The 15,436-nt window shown below is 34.1% G+C and overlaps 1 protein-coding gene across 4 annotated transcripts in view; it reads right to left on the minus strand.

Annotated features, from left to right (window-relative positions):
• BLTP3B (bridge-like lipid transfer protein family member 3B) overlaps window positions 1-15,436 on the minus strand; it is a 59,868-nt gene that overhangs the window by 18,848 nt on the left and 25,584 nt on the right. For 3 of the 4 annotated variants that reach the window (XM_058190587.1, XM_058190584.1, XM_058190586.1), the window contains 8 exons: window positions 15,228-15,398; window positions 14,274-14,454; window positions 10,529-10,612; window positions 9,369-9,551; window positions 8,823-8,938; window positions 6,967-7,108; window positions 4,700-4,893; window positions 213-1,678 (listed from right to left, as the gene is read on the minus strand). In XM_058190587.1, coding sequence (XP_058046570.1) covers window positions 213-1,678; window positions 4,700-4,893; window positions 6,967-7,108; window positions 8,823-8,938; window positions 9,369-9,551; window positions 10,529-10,612; window positions 14,274-14,454; window positions 15,228-15,398 — 2,537 coding nt within the window. The remainder of the gene's footprint in view (window positions 1-212; window positions 1,679-4,699; window positions 4,894-6,966; window positions 7,109-8,822; window positions 8,939-9,368; window positions 9,552-10,528; window positions 10,613-14,273; window positions 14,455-15,227; window positions 15,399-15,436) is intronic. The other variant, XM_058190585.1, reaches the window with a different exon arrangement.

Raw genomic sequence — 15,436 nt, forward strand, 5'->3', positions numbered from 1 at the left:
ATGGAAAACAGGATTTAAATGATTAATCTGGTAAATTATGACTACAGTACAGAACAGATGCAATGAAATATACTAAAAAAAAACATTTTTTGACAGCCAATTTCCAGCTTCGTAGTATCAACAAATAATCTAAAGACTCAGAACAGCTTTAATCCCTCTAATTTTACTCTATTGACCTTAAATCATGTTAATTTGTAGAATGTTTTCTGTACCTTAATGAAGACTGAAATGCAAGCATTTTTGCTGTGTCCAATTTTTCTTTGCCATTTTCAAACTTCTCAGACTGTCCCACAGAATCAGTTTCAGTTTCTATGACTCTAACAGTTGAGCATTCTGCTTTACTTTTGTTATTTGAGAAACCACTTTTCTCTTCTTCCTTGCCCATCAGAATTTTGATAGGATCTTCTCTGCAATTTGACGTATCAGCCAATTCTCTAGGAAAGGAATTGTCACTTAGTGACTCACAAATTTCTTCTGAATCACTACGACTGAAAAGCCCACTATTACTTTCATTCATTTTCCTCCAATGTTTTTCTGCTGCATCATTCAAAAATGAAGTTTCGCTTGGCAAATCCATGTCACTATTTGATTTTAAAACTGGATCTATCGGAAGATTAAGATTAGTATTCAGAGACTCACAATTGGTTACAACATTAATATCTATATTGTTTATCTGTGTAGTAGAAGTAGAAACTAGCTTGCTTTCTGATTCATAAGATTCTCTGTTTTCCATGGGTAAGGGATCTGATGTCACTGGACCTCCTTGTTCTAAAATAGGAGGGTTGCACATGCTTCCTTGCACTAGTGGATGAAGCAACAAAGCTATGTCAGCACTTTTCAATAAGATCCCAATACAGACATTTGCCTCTTTTGCTGGATTCCCTGTCACAGTCTCTACATCCTTCCTCAAGTTGTCCAGTAGTAACGCAAGGGATTCTTGTAGGTAAAGTAAGAAAAGATATTGATAATGATTTATCTGCATGCTTACGTGTTTTTGAATATGAAGTAAAACATGAATGTCTGCAACATATGTGGACTGAGATCCCGAAGTACTTTTAGTAGAGCACAAATTATCAGTACCACTGGGGAAGGCTTCCATCTCAGTACTATAATACTCTTTCAGACGTTTTTTATGCTGCAGGCGATTAGCAAGGTCACAAGACTCACTTCTCAGAATGTTGAGAGAGTCCTGACTGCAAAAAGGCTCTTTGTGTGACTGTTCACATCTCATAGGTTGACAAATCCAAAGTGTAAGTGGGAATGAATCCACAAAGCTTATTGGCCGTCCTTTCCCACTCTTCATTCCTTCATAGTCCATCCAAAATTGAGAAAAATGCACTGCCCAAACATCTGACGCAGCTGAAGTTTTAAGTGCACATTTATTCAGTTGAGGAGTAATAATGCCTTTATAGATATCATGCAGTTTTGTATCTTGTTCATGGGCATGTCTTTGAAAAATGGGATGCAAAAGATTAAAACAATCAGAAGATTTGGGAAACTCTGTGAAAGTTCTACTGAAGAATGTAGAGTCTTTGAAGTTTTGGAATGCTGCTTCCAAATCAGAGTGTCTACAGTTTGCTGAATGTCTAGCATTTGTAGCAATCATTTCAGAACTTTGAATGGAAACTGCATATGGATCATCTTTATGTTTTTGCTTCCTTTCAGAAGGAATGATGAGCTACAATGATAAAAAAGTAAACTTAGTTAGAAAACTGTATATGAGGATCAAACAAAATTCATTGAATAAATATTCTTCAAATGTTAGGAACAAAAAAAAAAAGTAAAACTGTCCAATGAGTATCTAATCAAAAATACACATAAAAGTATATATGTAGCTCCCCAAAAATGGCTGAACAAGAGAATGAGGAAAATAGCAGTCTGCAATGGCTGGTACTGAATTTAGTCTTAAGTCTAAAGTATAAGATAACTGAGTATCAAGTTGATGACACAAAGGAAAAGATGAATCTGCTAATTGAGTATTGTTGCACAACATTAAAGAATAATTTCCTGAGGAAGAATTAGGATATATGGCTAATAAAGGCAGAAATGCCTTGTGACTTAATAAAATAGGCAACCTAATTTATTATTTTTTTTAATTTATTCATTGAATTTCTATAGCTGCTTATGTCAATCAATGACTCTTTGAAGCTTGAAGTTCAAACATGTATTAAAATACTAAAAACATTTTAAAGCAATAAAACCAGTAGAAACATCCAAATTAAATAAACATAGCAGCTAAGATACTTGGCCACTTAAGAAGACCACCAGGAAATGGGGCCTTAACACATTCAGCATCCTAGGCACTGGAACACAGCCAGGTTTTTAGGTCCTAACAGGCCCAGCGCCATTCTAATCTGCAAAGGGAGAATGTTCCATAGAGCAGGGGCCACAGTGAGAAAAGCTTGCTATGGTAGTTTATACTCTAATAACTTTCTGACCAGATTAGTTTTAACAAGCAGTATAATAAAAAAGTCTTAATGATAATGTGTGAGTTACAGCTAGTTTAGACTAAAACAGCTAGTACTGTGAATAATGTAGTCAAATGGAATAACATATCCATTCTGAAGGAACTGTATTGGAAGGAACTCATTTCCTTTAGGAGCAATTCTACCTAGAAATCTATACTGCTTGTCTCCCATCTGTTCCTGAAAATAGGATTTAAAAATTCCAGTCTAAAGAGGAGAGGTATGGTGCTACCAAGTATCTGATTGATCATTCCACTATCCTGCTCTTTCCATCCAAGAAGGGAAAGCAATCCTTGTTGCTTGGCTATAAATAGGGAATGCAACCCTTACTACCTGGGTCCTGTATTGGTGGTGTTACAAGTTCCTGCCTTCTCCTTTTAAATATTGCCACTTTCTTACTAGTTCCCATTCATTTGTTTCTCAAATGTTACATACATGAATGGCTTCACACATTTTTCCCATGTTTCTCCTTTGAAGCTACTGTACCATAGCTTCAATTGTTAAAACAGAGGGAACAAATTGTTCTTTTGTTCCACTTTGGTGGGTAGAAATTTTGTGTCAATAAAGAACTGATAGCTGAAATGCAAGGAAGCAAGGAAGTACCATTCATTGATACTTTGTAACATTGTTCGAAAATTAAGGGAGGGTGGGAGGATCATTGCAGAACAGTGGGCACAATGTAAGAAAGAAAGAAGAGGATGGCTAGGAAATATAAGGTTGCCCACAGAATGGAATGGAATGAATATATTAAACTCCATGATGTTTATGAGCCATTGGATCAATTGGAAGGGGAAAAAAAGGGAAGCTGACTAGCTTAAGACCACAGCAACTCATTGTAAAAAAGTCATCAGCCACCAGAGAATATGGGCAAGTCAAGCACTACAGGCAATTGGAGTTGCAGATGTCAACTAAACAGGAATAAAGCACAGTTGATTAAATATTCAAAATGGCTTAACATGGCTTCAAATGTAAAAGAAATACTTCCGAAGTACTTTTCAAAAGGTAAGTTGGGAGTGTATTTGCAGTAGGCTTGGACTAGGTGGAGGATTGTTCTTGCACTCAGGATAAGATGAATGACAAACTGATTATGGGGCAAACAGAAACTGTGGTTCTGGCCTAAGTCTAAAGAAGTTGGATCTGCCTATCTTTAAAACCCCTAGCAGTCTCAAATAGTTGAAGGATCATCTCTGGCTATAATATCCAGTCCATGTTTAATATGGTCAGAAAGTATTTTTTTTAAAATAGCTTGGATACATTGCATAGCAGCGAGTCCTCTCTCTTGTAGTCTCCCATTATGGAACTTCTCATGTAAACATGAATGCTACTATCACTGCATTTTTTTAGTACTAGTTAAATACTTTTTGTTTGCACAAATATTTTGATTTATTTAAATGTTTTTTCTTTTTCACCTTACTGTTTTTATTATATTTTGACTACTAACCAGCCCTGTTTTATCATTTTTGGTCAAGTTTTAAATCAAAGCAATAATAAATCTCAGCTTGCTGTAATTCTGCAGAGGAATGTATTCCTTTTAAAGTTTTCTATGCCCAAGGAATCCATATGCCCTTAACTATCAAACAACTACTATCCCCAATATGCTATTTACATATAAATTGATCGTCACAGCTACAGGTACATCATTGAATCAGAATTTTTTTTCTGATGTGCCTTTTATACTGTCATTCCTTTTAGTTTCAAACAGTCCAGCTATTTGATTTGTTTGCCCCAGGCATTTATATTGTTGCTTTAAGACTTAGAAGCTGCCCGTTGTTGTGTATGAGTGAGGGAAGTTTAAAACTTCCAACCCTATAGCGTGGAGACTAATTTATAAATTACCATTAATTTATGAACATAGAATACATTTATTTAAATGTTGCGTATTCTCCCACAACTCTTAGAACCTTTTATAAAAAGCTAATAGTCAATGTTATTTATAATATTATAATCACAGGCACTGGAAATATGATATGGTATCAGTGTTATATTGAAAAATATATTCAAAAACATGCAGGTTCTTTCAGCTATGTTAGAAATTTGAAAATTTAAAAACATGGAAGGTCCAAATGTTCAATAAAAGTTAGAAACCAAGGCAATCACTGGCACATTGTCCATGATCTGTTATTTAAAAATGACTCCAGTTTCAAAGAGTTTCAAAACAAGGACTGTTGTCATGCTTCATTCTATATAGGAAAGAAACACTTAGCAATGTTGTGTTATGCTTTTGCAAACTGTACCTTTATCATTAATCCGTCAACTCGAACATCAACATGTTCTTCTGATTTTGAATTGTCATTTAACTTGTACATGGCCATAAACTGACTGAGACTCTGTTTCATATCCAATACAAATTGATTTAGCCAAAGAATACTTCTCTCATCCAAAGTGAACTGTAGTGCATTTAGTTGAATATACAAGTTTGCATTTGGAACTAAAGGAAATGAAAACAAAATTATTGTATTAAAATGTTTTAAAAGTAGAGTTACTATGACTATAATAAGCTAGGTGCTTGAAGAATATAGGAAAACAGTGCTGTTATTAGTTTGGCAGTGGTTTCCTTAGTGTGGCACTAGATCTTACCCTCCAATAATATTTTGATAACTGTCATAGTAGAAATGAGATTTGGAAAAAAAAAATCAAACATCAGTGAAATTTAGAACAAAAAATTTCAATACATAGCTTTTTATATAGCTATTATTCCTTTTAGGATATTCCATTCCAATTCTAGTTTCAAATCCTTTGTAATTATTCTACCATCCACTTTAACGACGTTAAAAATCTTGTGATGTTGAGTACATTCTAACTTTATTATATTCAGGAAGACAGTTCTTAAACCTTTTTTCTGCAAAGCTTGAGGCTCTCCTGAGCAGTCTAATCTTCCTTTACAACAATGAACTATCACCTAAATACTTACTGTTCTTTATAGTATGAATAATAAGCAAACACTAAGGCAGCAACCATGAAGGGGAAAAGTCTAGTAATTATCTAACCACCACCTAGATAATTTCTTCTGCTTTAAATGCCAGTTACTATGAGAGATCATTTATACAGATGTCCACTTGATAAGCATCTGTATATATATTCAAGATATGCAATCTGATATAATATTCTATAAAGGAGTTCCAAGAAAAAAATTCAACTTGTCATGACTATTACATAGTTACTACATAGTTACTTGCTATAATGTACCGAGAACATGGCAAAAGCAATAGTGTGGTCCATTAACAGCTGGACAGAGCATCTGCAACTATCTGAAAAATCAATGTAAATGTGCAATAGAAAAAATCAAGACTAAGCAGTTCAGTTTTCTGTGTCAGCATTTAAGTATTTGATTAGTGTGGTAAAGAGGGCTACATCTTTGGACAAATAATATTATAAAGGTAGGGTTATTTTCCCTTCACAATCTCATAACGATTTCTCTACAGTGAAAGCATCCTTCATATTACCATACATGGATAACTTTTCATTGGGCAATAATATAACAGTTTTAAAGAAGTGCCCTGACAATATTAAAGTGAGAAAATTAAGCATCATTTTTAGACTGAATTTTTAACTATATATCAAATATTTTAAACCAGTGGTCCCCAATCTTTCTGGCTCCGAGGACTCGCAGCAGTAGCAGCCAGCTACGATGGCAGAGGGGGATGATAACAAACACACAACCCAATCCCCCACATGCGCAAATGGAGCTTTGTGTGCTCACGCATGGCTTATGCAGCCCGGTTCCCAACATGCTGCAGAATGCTACCAACCCACGGACTGGGGGTTGGAGAATCTTGTTTTAAACAAGATAAATGTGTTATATGTGGGCTAAGTAAATAGTCTTAAGCTTTGCTTCTGAAATGTTTGCCAAACCTGCCCTATGATATAATCCTCCAACTTCTCTTCCCTTCTTAGGTTGCAATGGATAGAACATGTCTATTATAATTTCATTGAAAAAAATATTGGTACATTCCATATAAGTAGGAATTCTAATTCTGAAATGTTGGGATTAGGTATAGCAAAGCAGTAGAAAGTCAGTTTATCTAACACTAGATATTTTAATGGTTTTTTTATGTTTTGCAAAGCTAGAAAAAAACTACATCTGATTTATCAATATCTACCTAACCCTATTTTTTTTCTCAGATGTATCTGCCCTGAATATAGGAGAAGCTTCATTTTAATGGCTTGAGTGGAAGGTGGGAGTATCCATTATTCTCAAATGTCTGTTAATTTGAAAGTAATTAACAAATACATTTCAGTAATAACTGAATCTTTTATATACCAATTATATAATTTATATATAATTATTTAAAAAAACATAATCTGTGTTGTGTTATATTGCTTATTATCTTATTCAGACTACTGTGGATTCAAAGGGATTGCCATTATTTGAAGATTTCCAAATAAGAATATGGTTCACTGTATCTTCAAACTGCTAAATATGAATCCATTAAGGATCTACTCTACTTTCAAAACAGCTACAATATTTTAACAAAGGAGAAAAGATAAGAAAACATTTTACTAGGAAAGTCTTTGCCATCTGGATAGTAGTATTCAGTGAATTCAATATGAATGGCTGGCATTTCTTGTGGGAGATACAGAGATTTTTTATTGCAAGAAATAAGAGTTTTAGGAGAACGGCGACACTGGTCTGCTGTAGAGACCTGAAAATAAGAAATTCAGCATTTAGGTTTTGTGAGGTACAAGTATGAACAACTCCTCACCTATCACTTTTCACAGTTATTAGGAAAAATATTTCATTTTAATAACCCCCCCCAAAAAATACATCATTTTTGTGGCCATTTATGACACTTGATGCATGGAACTGGATATGTAGACAGCATACCAGGAAATGTCATTCTTAATATGCTGTAACATTTCAATAATTATTTCTTAATTTTAAACAGTTGTATAACTAAGCCCTTTGCCTAGTTTGGTTCCAATGATGTTAAAATCAGAGTTTAAAAAATTGTTATTATGATACAAAATATAATACCTTAAAATTAATGTTAATAATTTGTGTACATACCATATATACTATAAGTTAACATGTCTTTAGGCTTACTGTTTTGTCATACATTTTATATATTTAATCAAATAAAATAAGAAAAATAAATTAAATTCCCTGAAATAGATACAAAGGTTCTAGAAACCATTTTAAAGCATTAGCTAGAAAGATAGAAAATATTTATATTAACATCCAAATTTGTAATATTATAATTTGCAAACATTATATAATCATTGAGTCAGCTTAAGAAGAATTGACTAAGTGAAGTCCTGTTTATCCAGGACAACAATGTTTTTAAGATTCTTCTTACCTCTGAGATCAGACACAGAAATTTCATCTCAGAAAGTTAAATCCTATAGCAGATATATCCTCTGGAAGCAAGTAATTATATCCCAAGATGGGTGTTTTAATAAGCTTTATACAGAAAAATTAACCTGTTATCTCTTCAAACAATATAATCCAAAATATACTTCTTTTGTGCATAAATTGTGATAGTTTTCATCATACAAAAAAAAAACCTATGGTAAAGAACTGCTTGCTTATTATAATCAGATATGGAGTGGTATATACTATTCATAAAAGTTCTACAGATGGCTTAGAATATAAATAATTGTAACTTAAGCTCAAGAGGCAGTCAATCGTAGTAATATTTTTTTAAAAAAACCTCTCTTGACCTCAGAAATCTTCAAAGGGGCATGCTGAGCATTGTATGACGCCTAGAGCAGACTTCTGCTACGCTGCACATCAGGGAATAGATGCATCTGTCATTTGGAGATGGTTGCCTAGCTGTTGCATTTCCACTTAAACCCTCTATTTTGTTATTTGAGTGTGCCTTGCTTTCTGCCTGCCTCCCAACAGGATGTTGGATCAGCCAATCAGGATGCAGACATGCATCTCCATACAATATAAAGTTAAGATTTGGATGGTGTGTACATAGGTCTATCTGCAACCATCTGCAAACTATACTTATCCATCAACCCTCTCCAAGCATAGGTATGCATCAATGCAACCAGTGGGCAAGTCTAAATCAAACTTAAGAAATGAGCCAACTCTCCAATTAAATTGCAATGGGGAAAAAAACTAAAAAAAATTAATCAATAAAGTTCATGATTTTCATTCTGATAGATTATAAACTGGAAATGCAAAAGTGATGGCAGATGACAGAATGTCCACTTAATCTGATCAAATATTTTTCCTGCCAATTATAAGACAAAAAACTTACAGAAATAGTTTCACATAAGAAAATATCCATTTATGCCAACCATTAGTTTGGCAAAATTTGTGACACTTTGATTGAAAGTCAACACTTATATTAATAACCTCATAAAAGAAGATATTAATTTGTTGTAGCAGTCATTATTTAAATGTACCTGATAAAAATTGACATCAGCAAGTCTAACTACTACTGGGCTAGACATCAATTTCTCCTTTGGCTGCTGTGATGACACAAAAGTCTTAGAAATTCCTTTTGACATTTGATCCTTACCTACAAGAAACAAAAAGCATGAAAACACATACTGTGTAGGCTATCTTATAAAATCCCCTCTATTCATGTTGCCGGGTAATGTAAAAATAATTAAAATAAACTAAAATTTCAATAAGAAAAGGAAATGAAAGGAAAGGAAACAGTATAAAGTGACTCATTAATTGCACAATTCATGTAGGATTGGAAACCTAATACATTATTTATCTTCACTAATAAATATTATTTATATTAAAAGCATCAATCTCCCAAATTAATTTTATACTTACATGGGAGACTACAATACAGTATGAATAAAAATTACCAAAATATAAGGAAAGATAGCCAAATTTATTCAAAGCAAATGTACTGGTGTTTCTAATCAAATCAAATCAAATTAATAGGACCTGTGTCCACAAACAGACTGTAAAAGTAAATGAAAAATCCTAAATACCTATCTGTATATGCTGTGGAGACTCCTGGAATGGGGATTTAACTGGAGAATCTAATTTGTGATCCTTCACAGCCTGCTTAAGCAATTCAACATTTCCTTTGAACTCTTGCAGCAGTTCTTCTGCCCATTCACTTCTGGTTTTTGTAGCATCACTGTAATGCATCCAATGGCTGCAGCTCTCATCTACAATTGCATATATTTAATAAAAATGAAAAGGAATTTATAATATTTTAATATTTTATTCATAATTATTTGATGTATTTTAAAATATTTGAAGCTATTTAAATTATTTGTTTAGATTCCAGTTTGTAATTGCCTAACATCAGTATTACTGCTGTAAAGATATAATAAATTTAAGAAAAGCCTTACTGAATCATTTCAAAGATCCATCTAATCCAGCATTTGTCACCATTTCTCACTTACTACCACTACTTGGGAATGCTGGGATTGAGGCCGTTGAGTGAAGCAGTCATGTGACATCTCACTTAATGATTGCTTTGCTCAACGGCGACAAAGATTCTGGTCCCAGCAGTAGTCATAAGTCAAGTATTACCTGTGCATGTTGTTTAAAGAAATACTTTTTTAAATGACTCTCTTGCTGGATAACTTTATCCCTATCCTTATATTCCTAGTGGATAACTTCAAACTCTAGTATTTAGAGAGGAAAAATCCTCTATAGAATTTTCTCTGTTCTATATATAATTTTATACACCACTGTAATGACCACAATTACCACTACTCCATCATAATTACCCTTGTTTAACAAGAAAGGCCCAAACATCAAAGCCTTTCTTCATAGGAATTATTTTCAAACCTACTGATTTTTATTATTATTCTTAAATCCCCTCCAGCTTGGAGTTCCTGCTGGAGATGATGAGTGTATTGACTGAAGACATCTAGATGCCAACAGATTGGGAAAGACTATTAAGAGATGCTAAGAATAACTGAAATTCTCAGAACACTATAAATAACTATTTCCAAACATTTAAGTATCTTTTTGAATTGGGATAACATACAATATAACCTATTGTGCAAAGTTTCATATCTGCAGCATCCTCAATTCACTTTGGTCAATAACATATTATATGTAAGATTTACTGTGGAAAAATTAAATGCTGATCAAGCAGTTTTGCAACCAGAAAGCAGAGTTCAACTTTTACCTGCTTTGTGAAATGGATAGTAGTCTATAGTTAACTGACTAAAGGACAGCTGCATAGCACCTCCTGAAACACGCCTGTTTGCATCTGTAAAATAATACAATGCATAATATTACATGTCATCGTTCGTATTTATTTCATTTGGAAGGAAAGTATTATGGCTCATTTGAAGCAACATGCTTCTCTTCTTGGTGGCTCTCAAATCTGCTGCACTGTAATTTTGTTTAGGAAAACAATAGCAACTAAAGATTATGTAAATTTCTTTCGTGGCCTTTTCTTTTGTTTTCTTTTTCAGAATTGTGAAAATTCCTTACATTTAAAAACATTTGAGTACCACCACTCTCAGAGCAAATCTGAACCTGTGATACAAGGTATAACACATAGTCCATTAAGAACAGCCTGAGTATCACTAACAGGGAGATACCCAATTTCTACCGTACTAGCCTCGTTAGCTTATATCCCCAGATGAGCATTGTGGAGAAAAATGTATTCTTGTTGAAGTTGTCCTATTTTCTAAGAACTGTAATTCTTAGAACTATAATTATTAATTTATGAAAAATAGAAAAAACAGCATTTTCAGAATTGCCAGCCACAGGATCAATGGTTCCTCTTGAATATACATCTCTTCCTTTCAATTTTTGTAATAGTAAACTATTTAGGTAGAATTATTAACTGACACAACCTACTAAATCTGCATCTTTTCTTTTTCATCAATTTAAATTGAAACCTGCAGTTATTTGTACTATATAATGCTCTAAAAGTAAACTAGCTACAAATATAAATTTAGATATATATATGGTATATAAACATGTAATAGAAATAATGGCACATTATTTATCACTTTAGGCCCAGTACTCTTCAACATCTTCATCAATGACTTGGACGAGGGGTTAGATGCAGAACTCATCAAATTTGCAGATGACACCAAGCTGGCAGGAATAGCCAGCACTCCAGAAGATAGGCTCAAGATGCAGAAAGATCTTGACAGACTTGAACACTGGGCACTATCTAACAAAATGAAATTCAACAATGAAAAAAGTAAGGTTCTACATTTAGGCCAAAAAAACAAAATGCACAGGTACCGGATATGTGGTACCTTGCTCAATAGTAGTAACTGTGAGAGGGATCTTGGAGTCCTAGTGGACAACCATTTAGATATGAGCCAGCAGTGTGCAGCAGCTGCCAAAAAAGCCAACACAGTTCTGGGCTGCATAAACAGAGCGATAGAATCAAGGTCACGTGAAGTGTTAATACCACTTTATAATGCCTTGGTAAGGCCACACTTGGAATATTGCATTCAGTTTTGGTCGCCATGATGTAAAAAAGATGTTGAGACTCTAGAAAGAGTGCAGAGAAGAACAACGAAGATGATTAGGGGACTGGAGGCTAAAATATATGAAGAAAGGTTGCAGGAACTCGGTATGCCTAGTTTAATGAAAAGAAGGACTAGGGGAGACATGATAGCAGTGTTCCAATATCTCAGGGGTTGCCACAAAGAAGAGGGAGTCAAACTATTCTCCAAAGCACCTGAGGGTAGAACAAGACGCAATGGGTGGAAACTAAAGGAGAAGCAACTTGGAATTAAGGAGAAATTTCCTGACATTTAGAACAATTAATCAGTGGAACAACTTGCCTGCAGAAGTTGTAAATGCTCCAACACTGGAAATTTTAAGAAAATTTTGGATAACCATCTGACTGAGATGGTGTAGAGTTTCCTGCCTGGGCAGGGGGTTGGACTAGAAGACCTCCAAGGTCCCTTCCAACTCTGTTATTATTACTTAATTAGGCTAATGGTTTAAACTCCATAACTTGTTAACATTTTCAATCCTTTTTATATCTTATTACATACATTATTATAGAAAAAGAGCAGAGTAATTAGGTAAAGAGTATCCAGAAGTTTCAGCTGATAGAAAATGCAGCGATGCAAACAATTATGTGTGCTCCTAGAACAGTACGTTACGATTTCTATGGTGCGACCTGCACTGGTTGCCAGTTTGCTTCTGAGTCCAATTCCAGGTGCTGGTTTTGACTTTAAAGTTCTTTATGGCATGGGGTGGACTATCTGAGGAAATGCCTCTCACCAGTTACATCAGCCAACCCCATTAGATCTGCTACAAAAGATATGATGCAGGTATCAGACAGGAACCTACAAGCAATGAGCACAAGCACCCCTCAGGGCTGTGTGCTCTCTCCATTGCTCTTTTCCCTCTATACCAATGACTGAACCTCAAGAGAATCCTCTGTTAAAGTTCTGAAAGTTTGCAGATGATACAACGGTCATTGGTCTCATTTGAGATGGTGATGAAGCTGCATATAGATGGGAGGTTGAACAACTGGCCCTGTGATCCAGATGAATACGCTTATTCATCTGGAGCTTAATACACTTAAAACTGTAGAGATGAGAGTCAATTTTATGCTTTTCTTTTACCACCTCTTACCATATTTGATAACACATTATCAGCAGTAGAGTCCTTCAAATTTTGGGGTTCTATAATCTCCCAGAATTTGAACTATCATTAAAAACTTTTGAACTATCATTAAAAAGGCACAACAAAGAATGTTCTTCCTGCATCAACACAGGTAGTTCAGATTACCCCAGGAGCTGTTTTAGAGAGGAATTATTGAGTTTGTCATATGTACTATGTACAGGAACCAAACAGGACAGGTACAGACTCCAGTGGATAGCTAAGACTGCAGAAAGAATAATTGCAACCAGCCAGCCTTCCATAGAAGACTTGTACATTGTGCAGGTCAGAAGGATGGCTGAGGAGATATCTGCAGACTCCTCACATTTTGGACATAATGTTTCAATTCCTCTCTTCAGGACAGAGATACAGAGGACTGCAGGCCAAACAACTAGACACAAAGACAATTTTCCCCTTGGACATTACTCTGCTGATCAACTAATTCTCACAGTGATGTGTAATGTCTATGTATATTTACCCATGTAGTATGGTTGTAGTATTATTATCCTTCTTATCTTTACTATGGCCACTTGCTGGTGTTATAATTGTTGTTGTTTGTCACACAATCAATCAGATGTTCATACTGGATTTGGCGTTTTTGTCTATCTATTGAGTCCTTTTCAAGAATCTGAGATAGGCAGATGTGTATGTTTGATGGTGTTACAAATATAGTTGCAGGATCTAAGCTGTTCCAAATAAAGCTGCCTTTTGTGTGTGTAATCACACTTGGCCAAATAAAGTGTTTTGTTTGCCCTGCCCTGCCCTGCCCTACCCTATCCTATTCTATTCGTCCCAAGAGGCATGCCTTCTTAGCTACGCAACCCACCATATGAGATATTCTCTTATCCCCCCCCCCCGTTAGATTAGCATTCAATCCTTTTGATATACCAAAAGACCATCAGGATCTGGTTATATTATCAGGCCTGGGACTCTCAGGGAACAAAGACATGTTTAAATAGCTCCATGACTATTTTCATCTTCTCTTTGCCTAAGCTTGATTCTTTGTTTTTATAATATTTACTTTTAAAGTGATTTTTATATTTGTAGTTTCATATGTGGTTTCATCCATTGTTGTGGTCTGTTCAGGGTTGTCTTCAGGGAGATGGCAGAAATCTAAGTTGGATTAATAAATAAGATACCGCTATGCACCAATTGATATTTAAGAACTAGTAAATAGACCTAAAAATGTACAAGCAAAATAAACTGGATTTTTTTAATCCAGTAATTTAACATAGAGACATACAATTTTGGTCAATCATAAAAATAATAAATAAAACTCTTGCCCTTTTCCTTGGTGTAAATATCATCACAGATATGCAGATCCAAATGAGAAATTGCTAGATGATAAGATGTTTCCTTAACATCAAAATCATTGAATAGTCTTACAATTGCATCATTTTGATCAGAAGCTGCTGAAGACTGTTGAGTTTTCATCTCCTGAGAATTGTATGCTGACATGGAACTCTGAAACAATTTAAGCACAACATAAACTTCACTGAAACACCATAACATAAAAACATGCTTTTATATTAAATAATACATTCAAATGTAATATACATTATACTTTAATCTTCAAAGTTATTTGGCACAGTTATTGCTTCTAAATTGAATAACAACAAGAGTGACACTGCTGAAATACAGCAGTTTAAATTAAAAATCTTGTGAAACAGATTTTTTTTTCAAAGTAGTATTCAAAATGTTTCTAGAATTTATTTTATTTTATTTCATTAAATTTATTCAATTTGGGCAGCTGACTCCAGTCAACACTAGACAGCTCAAAATACAACTACAATAAAATATAATATGAATAATGAATACTAAATAAATTAAGAACAAGAAAATTAAGAATAACAACAAGATGGCAGTCTGGCCAGTAAGTCTTTGCCACCTAGTGCAATTAAGTTATGAAGATTCAAAGCAGAAAATAATACTAAAATATGCAAAACTAATTTAATTCTAACTTTGTCTACTATGATATACTAGTTATTACACTGTCTATTCTAATAATAAACATTCATAACAATTGGTTCTTCGGTCTTAGAGAAATAATATTACCCAGCAAACTTAAAAAAATATTTTAACCCTTGTTATGTTATTTCTTAAATAATTCAAATTGATGCTACCAATTTTGGGAAAAAAAACCTAATGTTTGAAATCCCATAGAAGCACATACTGTAGAGTTTTCTAAACAAATTTGTATCAATAATATTAAGGCATAAAGTACCTGATTGGCTTACCTGCATAGGTTCAGAAGCAAGGCTTTTTCTCTGTTCAGCTGATTTCTCTATTGCTTCACTAAGAGATTTAGCATATTGTACCATAGCTTTCAATTGGGAATCAGTCAAAACCCACAGCAAATCATCCAGTATTAAAATTAGTTTGGATGCCACTACATTGCAATCTTTTAACTGTCAAAGGAAAAAAGGTCAATTTTAAATATTGTTTT

This window comes from Ahaetulla prasina, chromosome 7, assembly GCF_028640845.1.
Source record: "Ahaetulla prasina isolate Xishuangbanna chromosome 7, ASM2864084v1, whole genome shotgun sequence".
Classification (NCBI taxonomy): domain Eukaryota; kingdom Metazoa; phylum Chordata; class Lepidosauria; order Squamata; family Colubridae; genus Ahaetulla; species Ahaetulla prasina.